Genomic DNA, 19,786 nt, shown 5'->3' on the forward strand with positions numbered 1-19,786 from the left:
GTGAAAAGGGTGGGATATATTCCTCAGCCTAGTTGGAAAGTGTGTGAAAGATTTCACGTAAATTGCACGCTGCGTTCATGATTTGAGGCTTTTCGTTCAAAACAGGCCAATCTTGCAAACTTTGAAAGCCAATGTTAGCTAATTAGGATGGAATATGAAATATGGGACAGATCCGTCTTGAGCACATGACTACAGAGATACTGTGTAACGATTTGTGGGATGTTTGGACAGAATCTGGAGGAGTAATATCAAAAAAGGTGTTTTACAAAAGTCGGCCTCCTGGTGGCGCTATAACAGGTCGTTCTGGAAAATCTGTGGCAGAGGTTCATCGTTGGCATCTAGGGAGTGTTTGTGCAAAGTTTGCCATCGACCGGGGTAACGGTGCCGGAGATTAGCTGTACACGGACGGACGGACGGACGGACGGATGAACACACACACAAGGACACACGGACGGAGTGCAAAACATACCCTCCCCATGCCTTCGGCCTGGTGGAGACAATGAGGTATCTCCTTGCTTACGGAAATTAAAGTATTCCATAAGTGTCCGGCGTTGGCCGTCTGCCCAGCTCAGCTGCAGCACAGTCGGAAAACAAGGAAATGAGTTGATCAAATAAAATCAATTTACTGCATCGTCTAGACTATTTCTCACTTAAAATGTTTTCAAAAACATTTTTGAGAGCAATGTTTAGCTGTAAATACCATTGAGTGTGTGTTTACATGGCTGTCATGTTGGATACAGCAGTAAATGAAATTAAATGAAATGATTACTATATTTACCCAGGGTATCTGGGCTAAGCTCAATAACTTGTTTCCAGCCAGGCCCTGCTCATAGAACATTTCATCGTAGTGGTTCAATGCCTTGTTCAAGGGCACTTCAGCGGTGGTAATTTTAACGTGTCGGACCGCTGATTCGAACTGGCGACCTTCCGGTATCAAGACCGCTCCGCAATCCGTTCGGCCACCGCTGCCACAAATCAAATCAAAATCAAATCAAGCAGCACAGCAGGTGCCAGCGGTCTGTCATAGAGCGGAGCGGTCTGTTATCCAGAAATAACACACCGCTGAACTCAGCGACTGACCAATCAGAATCAATCATTCATTCAACCGAGCCGTGTAATACATTTTTATATTTGATTCTATTGATTAGTTTGATGAACTGTGTTGCACCCCTAGTCTGAGAGATGTTGTTGTGTTGCTTTGGCCATGCCAGGTGGTGTCCTCCACATCCACACGTCCTCCCTGGTCAGTGTTGACTGGCTGGTGAAGAACGTGACATACAGACCTCACTGTTACATCTGCATCACGTGGGACAACTCTGTGCGCTTCCTGTTCTCCAGCCGCCAGCCCTTCCCCCGATGGGACTGCTTACACTGGCAGCTGCTCGGTGCCTTGAGAGCCAAACTGGGCGATCCTTCGGACTTTGACGATGGGTTGAGTGAAACAATTTTAATAAAAATGTTTGTATTGTACATGGCAGCGTATTGCTGCCATGTACATGTATTTTATAATATTTCAACAAATCGACACGGAAAATGTTTTGATAGATTTTTGTATAATCAACTAAACCGATTAGTCTCATTAACCACTTGTGGCCTGTATCATACAGAACATATAGGTCTCCAAGCTCTCAAAACCTTTTTCAATTTGGAGGTTCTTGGCACAAAAAAGTTTGAGAACCACTGATTCATCTGGCCTTGGTGGGATAATCAAGGTTTGATTCATGTTTGATCATTCAGTTTGATCAGGAACCTGACCTTGTTCACCGAGGAGCCAGATGTTGCCTATCCAAGCCAAGACGTGGTGTGGGAGAAGTTTGAGAAGGCCTTCATGGTAGCAGCGGGCCTCATCGCTCATGCTCCTGTGCTGAAGGACTACTTCTACAAAGGCTTGGAAGAACTGCACAACGATAACATCATGTATCTGGAACTCAGGAGCGGTGTATCAAGGGTTTGTGTTCAACCATTTTATATTCTATTATATTGTATATTATACTGTGTGGGTGGGTCTGTCTGTCTGTCTGTCTGTCTGTCTGTCTGTCTGTCTGTCTGTCTGTCTGTCTGTCTGTCTGTCTGTCTATATTGCTGCTGTTTTTTTGTTGTTACACTTTTAAAGTAGTAGTTTAGTTTTAGTTTTGTTTTTGAGTGGTGCAGCCACTCCATTACGGAGCGTTCTGGGTCCCTGTGTCCCTGTCTGGCTGGCTGGGCCTGTCCGAGTACGAAAATAGCGCTTGGTTGGTTTTCACAACCAAGTGTTACTGTTGGGGGTCTGGATGTTCCGGGGACCCCCACACAGTAACTGTCATTTCTCTACCGTTTCGGACGCGGGGCGGCTCGCCGGAACCGGGCCGGCACCCTGGGCGTGTTCCTGTGGGTCTGGAGGTTCCGGGGACCCCCCAGGGACCCCCACACAGAGTTGCACCACTCAGTTCACACAGGTGTGATTTTATTTTTTGTTTTTTTGTTTTTAAAGCTCTGTTATATGATCATTGATAAGAGTGTTCTCTCCTAGTTTTTTGATAAATGGAAAACACCGGTACGTTTTAACGGATGCCAATTTCATCCAATCTGTATTTTAGATTTCCAGTTCCAATTTCGTGCTGCTCATTTATTTGTTTCTGTATGAGTTCCCACTCCAGATTGTATTTTTTGCAAATCTTTGATCATAATATATTTTTAAAGCAAACATTTTTAACTCAAATCTTTGCTTCTGGGGGGGTACCTGGAACAAAACATTTTGAGATGGACATTCCTCAACCAAATACATATCATTTTGGGGGTCCTTGACATGAAAAGGTTTTACAACTGATATAGAAACATACGTTTTTCAGAAATGAGAAGGATTTAGAATCCCTTTTTCTTTTAGAAAAATAATTATGGGCTGAGAAAGATTTGATGTAGAGTCAACCAGCTGTTCTCCTTTGTAGACGTATGAGCTTGATGGGACCATTCATGACAAGGTGTTCACTCTCAACATGTTTCAACAAGTCACACGGCAGTTCGTCAGGGACCACCCGGACTTCCTTGGAGCTCGAATCATCATGGCTGCTCACAGGTATAGTTTTTAGTAAAATGTTGTTTTGACTTCTTGTTTTCCGTTTCATCATCATCATCATCATCATCATCATCATCATCATCATCACCTTTATTTATACTCTGAAATACAGTTGAGGGCAAGCCCTCATTTTCAATGTAGCCGAGGTTACAATTCACAAATACAGTCAAAACAACATCGGGGGGCACGGTGGCACAGTTGGTAGTGTCGCCTCACAGCTAGAAGGTCCTGGGTTTGATTCCCGCTCGGGATGCTGTGGGTGCTGGCGGCGTGTTTCCTCCTCCGCGTCATCAGTGCCCATACCCGAAGGCGGGGTTGGCGAAAGGGCCTTTCTGTGTGGAGTTTGCATGTTCTCCCCGTGTCCCCTAGGGTAGGTACCCTCACAAAAACATGCAGTAATCCTGGTCTCTAAACTGCCTCCCCCTGGCCAGCCGGGGCGTCTGATGGAGGGGAAAGGAACTGGTTGGAATAACGTGTTCCTTCCACGCGCTACCTCCAACCAGGGAAACTCCCCCCTGTCAGGTGTAAAGGAGCAACTTGGACACTCAGGCATGAAGGAAGCATGAGTTCAAGTCTGTTGCTCTCCCCATGTCCCCCATATATGGGGACTAGGTTGGCAGAGGGTGTGTAGAGCCCAGGATCACATTAGATAATTGACACAGGGGTGAAAAATGGGTTACAAAATCGTGGGATAAAAACTATTACAAAATAAAAAAAACAATACATCAACACAACATTATAAATCAGGATAAATTACAAAGGAACTTTAAATGCAGAACAACCAGTAAAATAAATCAATTGAAGCAGGAGCAATCACGGTGAAAAGTGTTCTGGAGCATTCCTTTGAACTGACCGAAGGATGGCAGGGAGCTCAGTTTTAAGGAGTTTTGAAGTTCATTCCACGAGGTTGGGCCATTGACAGAAAAAGCTGTCTTGCCCAACTCTGTCTGAGCCTGAGGAACCTTGAGCCTTAAAAGATCACTAGAGCGGGTCTGATACGTGCTATTGTTCAATTCCAACATGGAGCAGATATAGTCAGGGAGCATCCCAGCAATGGCTTTATATAAAAATAGGTGCCAATGCTTATCTCGCCTCTCTGTCAGAGAGGATAAACCTGAGTTCTCATAAAGTGCAGTGTGCACACGCTTTAAAAGTGAAGGAGCAGCAGACCTATAAATTATGTCCCTTGTAGTCCAGGACCGAGAGGAAAGTGGACTCAATAATAGCTTTTTTTTACTGGAATTTGGAAAACAGAATTTATTGCTATACAGAAAACCTAGTTTTTGTCTAATGGCCGATTCATACTCCTATTTTACCGCTGTTTCGGCGCTGTAGGCCTAGTGCCGAAATGATTTCGGCTCGTCAGAAGTTTTCAGTAGCACCGAAGAGCCGACTTTAGGACGGTACCCGCCCCCCCCCGAACCTCAAATGACGTCACATTGTAGGCTCTACAGAGCCGAACCGACTTTTATTCGGCTCTAAAATAGGAGTATGAAAAGTTTGGAGACAAGATCAACAATATGAAATTTAAAAGAAAGTTTATCGTCAAGCCAGATGCCAAGATATTTATATTCAGAGACCCTCTCAATCGTGGAGCCATCTGAAGAAGTTATAAGTACACTATCCAAGGCAATATTCATAGCCATAGAAAACAGCATACATTTTGTTTTACTTGCATTTAAAACGAGTCTTAGCTCAACCAGGGCATCCTGGAGAGTATTAAACGCAAGCTGCAGATTCTTGACGGCAACCTTCAGTTTAGTTATAGTTACATTCTAAAGCAGATTTAGCATGTTTATTTTGTATTTTAGTTTAGTTTTAGTTTTGTGATTTGGCTATTTGTTTTAGTATTAGTTTTAGTTTTTTGTAACATGGGGTACTTTTCCGGGGCGTAATTCAGAAAGGTCAGAGGTCATGGAGATGTGTGATCATTGCTATTGATTTCTTCAGTAACAAAGTCTCTCCAGCTCTTTAATACTAATTTATCAGGTTCAAGTTTATAGTACTATAGTTTATAGTACTATAGTTTATAGTACTAGTTCCAATTTTGTGTCCTCATTTCTTTTGTTTCATCACTTCCAATCGCACTGGTTCATCCTGTATCCTGTATGAGCTCTCTCTCCTGGTTAACATTGGTACTTTTTTGCCAAGCTTTGTGTGTTTGTGTAAGTCATAGCGATGATTTGATTGGCTGAGCAGCCCATAGCGATGATTTGATTGGCTGAGCAGCCCATAGCGATGATTTGATTGGCTGAGCAAAGTACGTATTGAGGATAAAATGTGAGGACAGAAAAGTGAAGACGCAAATTGGCCGGAATGAGATGATGTATGATAATTTTTGATGATAAGAGAGCCCCTCACTTTACACGGGGGAAACGGAACGGAATGCATACAATACATATCTGGTATCACCATCTGAGTCCTTATGGCCACAAGACCAAACATCTGTATCTAATAGGGTACGTTTTGGGTCCAGCTCAATATTTATTTATACAATCCTCTGTAGCTCCCTCCTAACCTCCCCCCACAACTCCTTCACTCTTAGGCATGACCACAAACAATGGAAAAGTGTACCGTTATCATCTCATCTGATACAAGTATCTGGAATATCAGCATTGAATTTATTCTCTCGTGTGATATATACACCCTCATCAGGCAATTATATTGCAGTAAATTGTGATCTTACTTATAATACCCGTCTGGGTTTGAGCCTCCTTACAGGCTGTGCTCCACTGTTCCAACCTTGTAAATCAGAATTCCAGGCATTGAATCTTCCACATTCGGAAGAGAGAGAATTCTACTAAGAGAATAAAATTCAGGTTACTGCACCTTTATGGATATGTGGAGTGATCTTGTGGGGAAATGACCTCTCCGCATTTGATTTGGCAAATTAGCAGCAGTGTGCTGTTATCCAGTCATTATCCATGGGTTTACTCAGTGACACCTCTTTATTCATTACTAACTGAAGGCTGTTACTGTAAATGCAATTAACCGTTTTCATTTTGCGCGTGCGTGCGTGCGTGCGTGCATGCGTGTGTGTGTGTGTGAGTACGTGCGTGCGTGCGCGCGTGTGTGTGTGTGTGTGCGCGCGCAAAATCTTTGGAAAAACTTCACCTACTCAAGGATTAAAGCGGAAATAAAATATCACGACTGTTTTCTAAATAATGTCCATAATTAACGTGTGAAATTATTATGTTTTATTATAATATTGTTGCTGCTGTTCTACATACTGCCAACCAGCTGGTGAAGATATCACAGACTGAGGCTTTAACCTTTGCTTTCCGAGACCTTTTGGGGTTTTATGAAAAACAATGCTAGTTTGACCACTTCAAATGCTCTAATCTTCTTTTTAAATAATTACATAAAATAGCCTATCTGAAGATGCATTGAGAACTTGTAGATCGGCCTTTTTCGCCCAGGCAACATGCTTCCGTAAGAAGACATGCTGGCTTCTATGGAACTCACATGACTGAGAGCTTTAATCCATGTCTACCAGTGTAATGACATGGCACAAAATAGGGACAGCTCTTGAAACTCTGGTTCATTTTAAACAGGTTTTCTTTAGGGTTGTAAAGGATCAAATCAGATCAAATCAAAGTTTATTTATAACGCACATTTAAAAAGCAACTGTCGTCGTACAGAACATCTCATCAAGAGGTTTAGCACCAACTTGGTACTGGCTTATATCCACCATAATACAATCGTCTCTTGTGTTCCACTTGTAGGGCTCTGACGCTGTCTGACATCACATCGGCCGTGAAGGAGGCCATTCAAATGCAGAGAGATTTCCCAGACCTCGTCGTAGGATTTGACCTGGTAACTGCCCGTCCTGAAAATGAGACAATTGCATTACACCCACTCGTCTTCGTCCACGCTGCTTATTAATTACATACGCCTCAGAGCTGCTGAAAGATGGATGTTTACGCACCTGGATATAACCTGCTTCAAACATCTATCACTCAGCCAAAAGGGAAATCCCCCTTGGGTCATAAAATAAGAATACAAACTTTTATAGCTGTTTTAAAGAAACTGAAGGGACAAAAATAAATAAAAACTAGCTGCAAAAAGTAGCTCTTCAGTGCAGGTTATTTGGTTTAGGCCTCTGGGCTTTAGGCAGGGAGTTGTACTCTGGGCTTCAGGCACTCTATCTACTCGGTTGCTTGTAACAGAGAACAATAATATAAGACAATTTCTTCATAGTGTTGTGCTTGCTTTGCTATTTCTGCATCTGAATCCTTTTCATGTTGAAAAAATCAATTGGCACACCCAATTTCATATTTGCTATACATGTACAGTAGGCAGTTTTCTTTTCTTTTTTTTTTAGTCTGGGGGCCAATACAGAAAAGTTCTTCAGAAAAAAATGACTTTTGCTAACATGGTTTTGGTAGAAGCTGACAACCTATTTCTTTGGTTAGAAGAGACCCATAGAGAAGTCTTAGGGTGGTTGTAATGTTGAATTTATTTTCTGGTGACTTTTAGAAGACCTTTTTGAATGCTCATTTTATGCTATAGTCAAAATCAGATTATTATTCTTTACTTTGAAATGCATTTTTTTGTATTTTATTTATCTAACTAACTGGGTATTATCGTAATAGTAATGGAAATATTGTCGCCCCATGTCCGTCGATGTCGGTCGATGTTGATGTCGATCGATGTCGATCGATGTAGATGTCGATGTCGGTAGATGTCGATCGATGTTGACGTCGGTCGATGTCGATCGATGTAGATGTCGATGTCGATTCGATGTCGATGTGGTGCACCAACCAACTAGGGGGTGCGTTACCTGAAAAGGGTCATGTTTTTTTATAGTGTTATTTAACACAAACCAATCCGGTAAACACCATTGTAAGGAGATGTATGCAGCAGTCTCTCGGTGCAGTGACATTCCGTGATTATTTGCCATAATCATATTATGTTTTTATTGACCATTGCAAGTATATAGCTCTACAGGGTTGCGTTTCCTGGTTCCCTTTCTTGCGTCGTCTCTCTCTCTGTCTCTCATTACACAATGAGAGAGACACAATATGACATCTTGTGTGTGGAAGAGAGAATAATATCAGTTATTATTATTATTATTATTAATATATCAGTAATGCAGGTCAGCGAGAGTTGGTACGGAAAGGTCACAGACAGGGAAGTGTAACGGAGGACTTTCGTCTCTGGCAGCTTGTTTGTAAAGGGTTTCTACATTTAGGCAGTAAATATGCCATGCAATATGCCATCACACATTCAACTGCTGGTTAAAAACGTTGTTTTAGAAATTTGCATCTTCCTCTTTTAGTGCTTTTGTGCAGTGTAGAGTGTCGTCAAATAGTCCACACTCTGCTCCACCCTTTCACCTCACACCACACACCTCGACGGCTGGCCACGTCTTTAATGTTTCGATCATATCCCCATATGGGGCGACTGTGGCTCAAGAGGTAGAGCAGGTCGTCCAATGATCCATGGGTCGGCGGTTCGAATCCCGGCTCCTCCTGTCTACATGTCAAAGTGTCCTTGGGCAAGACACTGAACCCCAAATTGCTCCCGATGTGCTGGTTGGTACCTTGCAAGCATGGCTACCACTGCAATCGGTGTATGAATGTGTGTGTGAATGGGTGAATGTAATGCACAATCTATGTAAAGCACCTTGGATAAAGGCGCTATATAAATGCACCATTTACCATTTATCCTGAATCTCATTTAAAAGAAATCACACTTGTGTGAAGTGAGGGGCGCTGATGCATCACCATACATCATATACTGTACATCATATACATCACATTCCGTGTTCAGTCAATCAAATCATCACAAATGTCATTCCGGCCAATCACAAATTGCGTCTTCACTTTTCAGTCCTCACGTTTGTCTTCAATGTTTGTGTTTGCAGAAACCCGGAAAGCTGGGCAAAGGAACAAAAAAACTGTCATGCTCATTTATATTGACGATTGTGTGATTATGGTTTCATTGTACTTTGTAGGTCGGCAGAGAAGATGGTGAGAAAAATATCTGGTATTTCAAGGATGCACTGTCGCTACCAGCCCAAATTGGTGTTAGGCTGCCTTACTTTTTTCATGCTGGGGAGACAGGTATGTTCATTTTTCGAAGTCCTCCCTCTTCCAACCCTTACTTGTTGATCTAATGCACATATAGTCGACAGCCACCGCTTTTCCCGTGGCGGTGAAGAGTTTCACCGGAAGCACATCCACTGCGAACTCACCTAACCATTGATGTGTTCGTTGGTGCACCCGGGCCAAGTCTGAGGCACCATGGAGAAATCAAACTCCAGTCTAATCTCTACGGTGGTGGACAGGAACTTTACGACTGCACCACCCGGACGGACACCCTGTGCAATGAATGCACTGTTCAGCTTATCAAGAAGAATGCACAGCATTGTTAGCGGAACACAAGTGGCCAGTAACTAGTTTAAAAAGATAATGATGTTAGCCATGTGCCTCCATCCTCTCAGTAGCGAGGTATGGGGCTAATAATGTAATGATGGCACTGGAAATAGTACAGGATATGAAGCATACCATACAAAACGCTACTGTTGGCTGCTGTTGCTTGAATGTGGACTATGTGCTCCGCTGTGTTTAAATGCTTCTAGACGATGAAGGCACGGAAGTGGATGGAAACATCCTTGATGCCCTTCTGTTCAACACCACGCGCATCGGCCATGGCTTCGCCATGGCTCATCACCCCCTGGCCAAGGAGATAGCCAGGAAGAACAACGTGGTTTTGGAGTTGTGTCCCATCTCCAACCAGGTAAAGGACTTATACTTGGCATGGGACAAAAACTACTCCAAAAGTACTCCTTCACGACAATAATAAAATATACTCCTGACCATGTGTGTAATAATTGTTTTGTTTCTGTTATAATAATGCACATTTTGTCAAAGGACCACATCACCCATTTTCAAACATATCTTCCTCCATAATAATTCACTCACTTATGCTATATTATAAGATGGTACAATCTTATTCCAGTCACTTCACTCTGCCTCTCAATGGTGGGCTCTGGACAGTTCAAAAAGCTGCATCTCTGAGTTACGAATGGATAAATGGCCATCAAAATGTGACTGTGTATATATTTAATGTACTGTGTGTGTGCGTGTGTGTGTGTGTGTGTGTGCGTGTGTGTGTGTGTGCGCCTTCCAGGTGCTGAAGCTGGTCTCAGACCTGCGTAACCACCCTGCCGCTGTGTTGATGTCAGAAGGTCATCCTCTGGTCATCAGCTCTGACGACCCGTCTCTCTTCGGCTCCACTGGTCTCTCTTATGACTTCTATCAAGCCTTCGTGGGCATCGGCGGGTTAAAAGCCAACCTGGGAACCCTGAAAGAACTAGCTATCAACTCTATCAGGTGGGATGTTGTGTTATTGTTGTTGGTTATACATTTTAACCCATTTAGGCCAATGACCAATGACTAGTCTAAACCAAAAACTGTCTAAACTACCCAGCCAGCACGCCAACGTGGGTCCCATGTGGTTTAGAGGTAGCCTGGTTAATAAACCAGACCGAATCAGCCGTTGGCAAAAAAAAATTGCCTACCAGCGGATTACGGTCTGGCGAGGCTCAGTAGCACGCCTCTTTCCTACAACCGAGAACAGGTCGGACCAATCGGGACACGGTATGCAATATGGGCGGGCTTTGGTACAGTGACGTTCAATGCTTGAGACCTTTGACTGACAGTAGCTCTGACCAATTGCGTCAAAGATAAAATGTTTGAACCCGCCCCCCGGGAAATGAAATCCAAGTGGAGCCAGCCCAGACTAATATACCGCGACAGTGTTGTGTGATATTAGTCTGGCTTATTAGCCAGGCTAGTTTAGAGGTGGGCTACCTATGTGGGAGCCAGGTGGGATAACCATATGGGACCCATATAGAAATGTCAGCGGGCACCAGATGGTTCTCACCTGGGTTGCCCATGTGGGTTTTAAGTGGGTGCTACCTGGGCCCTAGGTGGGCCCCAACTAGGCAATTGTATGTGGGACCCAAGTGGGTCCTAACTGGGATGCCCACGTGGGCTTTAAGTGGGTTCTACCTGGGCCCTAGGTGGGCACCAACTACAACACGGCTGAATTCTTTGTTTTATTATGTGTTCCGTGATGCTGGTTTGAGTTTCGACCAGATTGCTTCCTCGAAACGACATTTGTTAATACAGTTTAATGCCAAGGGTGCCGACACTTTTTGACTTGAGAGCTACTCAAAATGACCAGCTCAACAAGATCTATCCACCGAAAAAAAATATAATACCATGTCTGAACATTTTTTTAAATGTTATTTGGAATAGTGGCGCTGCCGTTACGTATAAGACAAATGCACTTTGAATGGGAAATAGAGCGGGACAGCAACACTTTTTTTTGTGCCTTTCGCCTTTATTTTATATTTTTTATGGAGGGACAGACAGTAGGCTGACAGGAAATGGGGAGAGAGATGGGGGGATGACATGCAGTCAAGGCCGTCGGGATCGGGAGTCGAACCCGCGGCACACTGCCAGACTGGATTACCAGCCAAGGCCTGCACAGCAACACTCTTGAAAACGAAGTATTTCATTATGGGTTTGAGCTGATAGGCCTTTTTGATGTCAATCAATCAAGTCAAGTGGCAGATGTCAAAAATAGTTTCTTTTTTTCATATATATTTAAATTAAATATTATTTAGGGGCTACCTGCACAGCCTTTGTGATCTACTGGTAGATCACGATCTACCGTTTGGGCACCCTTGGACTTTATGCCCTCTTTCGTTTTTATTTAAATTACCTATTTTCAAACATCTTGACAACGGTTTGCTTGGGGTCCCCCTGATACAAAATCTTTTCAAATGTGTGTCCGCGTCCAAATACATATCAATTTGGGGACCCTTGCTTGTAATGAACATGCTTAAGTACAACAGACCTATAGAAAGCACGTAGCATCTCCCTGGGTGCATTTGTAGTTGAACATGTCTCTCATCATGTAGGTACAGCTCACTGCCGTCACATCTGAAGGAAAGCGGCCTCCTGGTCTGGCAGAACAAGTGGAATGCATTCATCTCCAGCTATTCAGGACAGCCACACCACAAAGGGACTCCCACACTTAGCTAGTGAAAACGCTTAATGCCACAGCAAAACGCCTCATACAAGGTTGTGAAATGTTATCTTTTTATTTTTTTGTCTTTTTTGTGCTTTGCACCCTGTTATCAAAATAAAAAGGCTCCAATTGTTCGAGTTTCTCGAGCGCCTTCTTCATTCAGTTCAGTTGTGAAAAGTGCATTTTAGGGATGGGACAATAGGGGAATTTCATGTCACGATTATTGTGGCCAAACTTATTGCAATTAAAGGAGCATTCAGTGATTTGGGTGATTTGGAAAACCACCCAGTCCGCCCCGGTAACAAAATGTGCACAAAAGACGAAAATCAATCCGAGACGATGGGCTATAGCCCATGGTCTCGGAGTGATTTTCGTCTTTTTTTCAAATCCTCAAAAATGATGAAAAACTGCATGCTATAATATGCCGTCCGAGGCCATGGAGTGATTTTCGTCTCTTTTTCAAATCCTCAAAAATTATGAAAAATGGCATGCTATAGTATGCCGTCTGAGGCCATGGGCTGAACTTGAACCCACAACCTGTGGCTCACATAGACAGCAGCTTATCACAGAGTGCCACCATGCTCTCTGAGAATCTCCTCAGCGTTCCATCTCTTTCCAGTTCTCTTCTGGATGTTATTCTCCAAAACATGCTGCAGAGTGAAAGAAGAAGGAATTCAGCTGGATTTGAACTCACAACCTCTGGCTCACATGGACATCATCTTAACAAGGGTGCCACTGAGCTCTCAGTGATTTTTAGGTTGTAAGTTGTTCTTCTTGGTGTCACTTTTCCAATGGGGCCTTGGGATCATGTACAGAGCATTTGAATGGTGCTGTGCATAAACGGTGTCTTTAGTGCTTTTAAGTGTTATCGTGGATGTTAATCAGATAATACAGAGGAAACCATGACAGGACACAGACAGCCTCCCCATTGGTGGATGTGATCCTGGCAGCCAGCCCAGGTGTGTTCTGGTCCTGTTGATTGAGCTGAGAAGGACCTATAAACCTTCAGGTCCAGAACACACACTCGTTACTTTTCTTCCAGTTTATTATACTCGTCGTCACGCTACTAGTCCTACATACTTACACCTAGAAACCCCATTCAAACCTACTTAGGTTCATCTTACGGTGGACATGTTTGGTTTTAAATGTTTCATAGTTTTAGCAATAAAGACAACCTTGAACCTTGGAACTCAGCTGGATTTGAACTCACAACGAAAATCACTCCGAGACCATGGGCTATAGCCCATATCGGACGGCATACTATAGCAGGCCGTTTTTCATCATTTTTGAGGATTTGAAAAAAAGACGAAAATCACTCGAGACAATGGACTATATATAGCCCATGGTCTCGGAGTGATTTTCGTCTTTTTTTCAAATCCTTGTTTTTCATCATTTTTGACCATGGGCTATAGCCCATCTCAGACGGCATACTATAGCATGCCGTTTTTCATCATTTTTGAGGATTTAAAAAAAAGACGAAAATCACACGAGACAATGGACTATAGCCCATGGTCTCGGAGTGATTTTCGTCTTTTTTTCAAATCCTCGTTTTTCATCATTTTTGACCATGGGATATAGCCCATTTCAGACGGCATACTTTAGCAGGCTGTTTTTCATCATTTTTGAGGTTTTGCAAAAGAGGCGAAAATCACTCGAGACAATGGACTATAGCCCATGGTCTTGGAGTGATTTTCGTCTTTTTCTCAAACCCTCGTTTTTCATCATTTTTGACCATGGGCTATAGCCCATATCGAACGGCGTATTATAGCATGCCGTTTTTCATCATTTTTGAGGATTTGAAAGTAAGGCGAAAATCACTCGAGACAATGGATTATAGCCCATGGTCTCGGAGTGATTTTCGTCTTTTTTTCAAATCCTTGTTTTTCATCATTTTTGACCATGGGCTATAGCCCATCTCAGACGGCATACTATAGCATGCCGTTTTTCATCATCTTTGAGGATTTGAAAAAAAGACGAAAATCACTCGAGACAATGGACTATTAGTAAGGGCATTTTATCAGGTATTTGACCAATCTGGGAAATAAATCGTTACCAAGACATTTCTTCACCAATGTGTTTCTAAAGGTGTCTAATAACATATACTAAAAGTTTGAAATTCAACTCCCGTGGGAAATTGAGTTATTAGCATAATATGTGACCATACACCCTTAACATCCTATATAAGGAAAAAAAGTCCAAATTTCATCATTCTTTAAGTAACATGTGACATATGAAACTAGGGGGTTTTCATGATTCTGAATCCATTCCAAGCATTAGTTTTGCACAAAAAAACACTCCTTGGGCTAAATTAGGCCATATCCACTTGACCAAATGTGCTGACCTCATCACGTTTGTGAGGCTGTTTTCCCCCCAAGGAGTGTCTTTTGTGCAAAACTAATGCTTGGAATGGATTCAGAATCATGAAAACCCCCGTCTTTTTTCAAATCCTTGTTTTTCATCATTTTTGACCATGGGCTATAGCCCATCTCAGACGGCATACTATAGCATGCCGTTTTTCATCATTTTTGAGGATTTGAAAAAAAGACGAAAATCACTCGAGACAATGGACTATAGCCCATGGTCTCGGAGTGATTTTCGTCTTTTTCTCAAACCCTCGTTTTTCATCATTTTTGACCATGGGCTATAGCCCATATCGAACGGCGTATTATAGCATGCCGTTTTTCATCATTTTTGAGGATTTGAAAAAAAGGCGAAAATCACTCGAGACAATGGACTATAGCCCTTGGTCTCGGAGTGATTTTCGTCTTTTTTTCAAATCCTTGTTTTTCATCATTTTTGACCATGGGCTATAGCCCATCTCAGACGGCATACTATAGCATGCCGTTTTTCATCATTTTTGAGGATTTAAAAAAAAGACGAAAATCACTCGAGACAATGGACTATAGCCCATGGTCTCGGAGTGATTTTCGTCTTTTTTTCAAATCCTTGTTTTTCATCATTTTTGACTATGGGCTATAGCCCATCTCAGACGGCATACTATAGCATGCCGTTTTTCATCATTTTTGTGGATTTGAAAAAAGACGAAAATCACTCGAGACAATGGACTATAGCCCATTGTCTCAGAGTGATTTTCGTCTTTTTCTCAAACCCTCGTTTTTCATCATTTTTGAGGATTTGAAAAGAAGACGAAAATCACTCCGAGACCATGGACTATAGCCCATGGTCTCGGAGTGATTTTCGTCTTTTTTTCAAACCCTCGTTTTTCATCATTTTTGAGGATTTGAAAAAAAGACGAAAATCACTCGAGACAATGGACTATAGCCCATGGTCTCGGAGTGATTTTCGTCTTTTTCTCAAACCCTCGTTTTTCATCATTTTTGACCATGGGCTATAGCCCATATCGAACGGCGTATTATAGCATGCCGTTTTTCATCATTTTTGAGGATTTGAAAAAAAGGCGAAAATCACTCGAGACAATGGACTATAGCCCATGGTCTCGGAGTGATTTTCGTCTTTTTCTCAAACCCTCGTTTTTCATCATTTTTGACCATGGGCTATAGCCCATCTCAGACGGCATACTATAGCATGCCGTTTTTCATCATTTTTGAGGATTTGAAAAAGAGACGAAAATCACTCGAGACAATGGACTATAGCCCATGGTCTCGGAGTGATTTTCGTCTTTTTTTCAAATCCTTGTTTTTCATCATTTTTGACCATGGGCTATAGCCCATCTCAGACGGCATACTATAGCATGCCGTTTTTCATAATTTTTGTGGATTTGAAAAAAAGACGAAAATCACTCGAGACAATGGACTATAGCCCATTGTCTCGGAGTGATTTTCGTCTTTTTCTCAAACCCTCGTTTTTCATCATTTTTGAGGATTTGAAAAGAAGACGAAAATCACTCCGAGACCATGGACTATAGCCCATGGTCTCGGAGTGATTTTCGTCTTTTTCTCAAACCCTCGTTTTTCATCATTTTTGACCAAGGGCTATAGCCCATATCGAACGGCGTATTATAGCATGCCGTTTTTCATCATTTTTGAGGATTTGAAAAAAAGGCGAAAATCACTCGAGACAATGGACTATAGCCCATGGTCTCGGAGTGATTTTCGTCTTTTTCTCAAACCCTCGTTTTTCATCATTTTTGACCATGGGCTGTAGCCCATATCGAACGGCGTAATATAGCATGCCGTTTTTCATCATTTTTGAGGATTTGAAAAAAAGACGAAAATCACTCGAGACAATGGACTATAGCCCATGGTCTCAGAGTGATTTTCGTCTTTTTTTCAAATCCTTGTTTTTCATCATTTGAGGATTTGTAAAAAAAGACGAAAAGCACTCGAGACAATGGACTATAGCCCATGGTCTCGGAGTGATTTTCGTCTTTCTCAAACCCTTGTTTTTCATCATTTTTGACCATGGGCTATAGCCCATCTCAGACGGCATACTATAATGCCGTTTTTCGTCATTTTTGAGGATTTGAAAAAGAGACGAAAATCACTCGAGACAATGGACTATAGCCCATGGTCTCGGAGTGATTTTCGTCTTTTTCTCAAACCCTCGTTTTTCATCATTTTTGACCATGGGCTATAGCCCATATCAAACGGCGTATTATAGCATGCCGTTTTTCATCATTTTTGAGGATTTGAAAAAAAGACGAAAATCACTCGAGACAATGGACTATAGCCCATGGTCTCGGAGTGATTTTCGTCTTTTTCTCAAACCCTCGTTTTTCATCATTTTTGACCATGGGCTATAGCCCATATCGAACTGCGTATTATAGCATGCCGTTTTTCATCATTTTTGAAGATTTGAAAAAAAGGCGAAAATCACTCGACAATGGACTATAGCCCATGGTCTCGGAGTGATTTTCGTCTTTTTTTCAAATCCTTGTTTTTCATCATTTTTGACCATGGGCTATAGCGCATCTCAGACGGCATACTATAGCATGCCGTTTTTCATCATTTTTGAGGATTTGAAGAAAAAAAGACGAAAATCACTCGAGACAATGGACTATAGCCCATGGTCTCGGAGTGATTTTCGTCTTTTTCTCAAACCCTCGTTTTTCATAATTTTTGACCATGGGCTATAGCCCATATCGAACGGCGTATTATAGCATGCCGTTTTTCATCATTTTTGAGGATTTGAAAAAAAGACAAATCACTCGAGACAATGGACTATAGCCCATGGTCTCGGAGTGATTTTCGTCTTTTTTTCAAACCCTCGTTTTTCATCATTTTTGAGGATTTGAAAAGAAGACGAAAATCACTCCGAGACCATGGACTATAGCCCATGGTCTCGGAGTGATTTTCGTCTTTTTTTCAAACCCTCGTTTTTCATCATTTTTGAGGATTTGAAAAAAAGACGAAAATCACTCGAGACAATGGACTATAGCCCATGGTCTCGGAGTGATTTTCGTCTTTTTCTCAAACCCTCGTTTTTCATCATTTTTGACCATGGGCTATAGCCCATCTCAGACGGCATACTATAGCATGCCGTTTTTCATCATTTTTGAGGATTTGAAAAAGAGACGAAAATCACTCGAGACAATGGACTATAGCCCATGGTCTCGGAGTGATTTTCGTCTTTTTTTCAAATCCTTGTTTTTCATCATTTTTGACCATGGGCTATAGCCCATCTCAGACGGCATACTATAGCATGCCGTTTTTCATCATTTTTGTGGATTTGAAAAAAAGACGAAAATCACTCGAGACAATGGACTATAGCCCATTGTCTCGGAGTGATTTTCGTCTTTTTCTCAAACCCTCGTTTTTCATCATTTTTGAGGATTTGAAAAGAAGACGAAAATCACTCCGAGACCATGGACTATAGCCCATGGTCTCGGAGTGATTTTCGTCTTTTTCTCAAACCCTCGTTTTTCATCATTTTTGAGGATTTGAAAAAAAGACGAAAATCACTCGAGACAATGGACTATAGCCCATGGTCTCGGAGTGATTTTCGTCTTTTTCTCAAACCCTCGTTTTTCATCATTTTTGACCATGGGCTATAGCCCATATCGAACGGCGTATTATAGCATGCAGTTTTTCATCATTTTTGAGGATTTGAAAAAAAGGCGAAAATCACTCGAGACAATGGACTATAGCCCATGGTCTCGGAGTGATTTTCGTCTTTTTCTCAAACCCTCGTTTTTCATCATTTTTGACCATGGGCTGTAGCCCATATCGAACGGCGTAATATAGCATGCCGTTTTTCATCATTTTTGAGGATTTGAAAAAAAGACGAAAATCACTCGAGACAATGGACTATAGCCCATGGTCTCAGAGTGATTTTCGTCTTTTTTTCAAATCCTTGTTTTTCATCATTTTTGAGGATTTGTAAAAAAAGACGAAAAGCACTCGAGACAATGGACTATAGCCCATGGTCTCGGAGTGATTTTCGTCTTTCTCAAACCCTTGTTTTTCATCATTTTTGACCATGGGCTATAGCCCATCTCAGACGGCATACTATAATGCCGTTTTTCGTCATTTTTGAGGATTTGAAAAAGAGACGAAAATCACTCGAGACAATGGACTATAGCCCATGGTCTCGGAGTGATTTTCGTCTTTTTCTCAAACCCTCGTTTTTCATCATTTTTGACCATGGGCTATAGCCCATATCAAACGGCGTATTATAGCATGCCGTTTTTCATCATTTTTGAGGATTTGAAAAAAAGACGAAAATCACTCGAGACAATGGACTATAGCCCATGGTCTCGGAGTGATTTTCGTCTTTTTCTCAAACCCTCGTTTTTCATCATTTTTGACCATGGGCTATAGCCCATATCGAACTGCGTATTATAGCATGCCGTTTTTCATCATTTTTGAAGATTTGAAAAAAAGGCGAAAATCACTCGACAATGGACTATAGCCCATGGTCTCGGAGTGATTTTCGTCTTTTTTTCAAATCCTTGTTTTTCATCATTTTTGACCATGGGCTATAGCCCATCTCAGACGGCATACTATAGCATGCCGTTTTTCATCATTTTTGAGGATTTGAAAAAAAGACGAAAATCACTCGAGACAATGGACTATAGCCCATGGTCTCGGAGTGATTTTCGTCTTTTTCTCAAACCCTCGTTTTTCATCATTTTTGACCATGGGCTATAACCCATATCGAACGGCGTATTATAGCATGCCGTTTTTCATCATTTTTGAGGATTTGAAAAAAAGGCGAAAATCACTCGAGACAATGGACTATAGCCCATGGTCTTGGAGTGATTTTCGTCTTTTTCTCAAACCCTCGTTTTTCATAATTTTTGACCATGGGCTATAGCCCATATCGAACGGCGTATTATAGCATGCCGTTTTTCATCATTTTTGAGGATTTGAAAAAAAGACAAATCACTCGAGACAATGGACTATAGCCCATGGTCTCGGGGTGATTTTCGTCTTTTTTTCAAATCCTCGTTTTTCATCATTTTTGACCATGGGATATAGCCCATCTCAGACGGCATACTTTAGCAGGCCGTTTTTCATCATTTTTGAGGTTTTGAAAAAGAGGCGAAAATCACTCGAGACAATGGACTATAGCCCATGGTCTTGGAGTGATTTTCGTCTTTTTCTCAAACCCTCGTTTTTCATCATTTTTGACCATGGGCTATAGCCCATATCGAACGGCGTATTATAGCATGCCGTTTTTCATCATTTTTGAGGATTTGAAAGAAAGGCGAAAATCACTCGAGACAATGGACTATAGCCCATGGTCTCGGAGTGATTTTCGTCT

General features: G+C 41.9%; 1 protein-coding gene across 1 annotated transcript in view; it reads left to right on the top strand.

Annotated features, from left to right (window-relative positions):
• The window catches only part of ada2b (adenosine deaminase 2b), a gene marked incomplete at its 5' end in the record, with an annotated part of 465,058 nt that overhangs the window by 1,594 nt on the left and 443,678 nt on the right, over positions 1 to 19,786 (top strand). The window contains 8 exons of the mRNA XM_079494110.1: positions 1,212 to 1,431; positions 1,738 to 1,948; positions 2,925 to 3,052; positions 6,778 to 6,868; positions 9,012 to 9,120; positions 9,639 to 9,796; positions 10,190 to 10,392; positions 11,991 to 12,231. Coding sequence (XP_079350236.1) covers positions 1,212 to 1,431; positions 1,738 to 1,948; positions 2,925 to 3,052; positions 6,778 to 6,868; positions 9,012 to 9,120; positions 9,639 to 9,796; positions 10,190 to 10,392; positions 11,991 to 12,114 — 1,244 coding nt within the window. The 3' untranslated portion in view covers positions 12,115 to 12,231. The remainder of the gene's footprint in view (positions 1 to 1,211; positions 1,432 to 1,737; positions 1,949 to 2,924; positions 3,053 to 6,777; positions 6,869 to 9,011; positions 9,121 to 9,638; positions 9,797 to 10,189; positions 10,393 to 11,990; positions 12,232 to 19,786) is intronic.

This window comes from Electrona antarctica (genome assembly GCF_951216825.1).
Source record: "Electrona antarctica genome assembly, chromosome: 23".
NCBI classification, from domain to species: domain Eukaryota; kingdom Metazoa; phylum Chordata; class Actinopteri; order Myctophiformes; family Myctophidae; genus Electrona; species Electrona antarctica.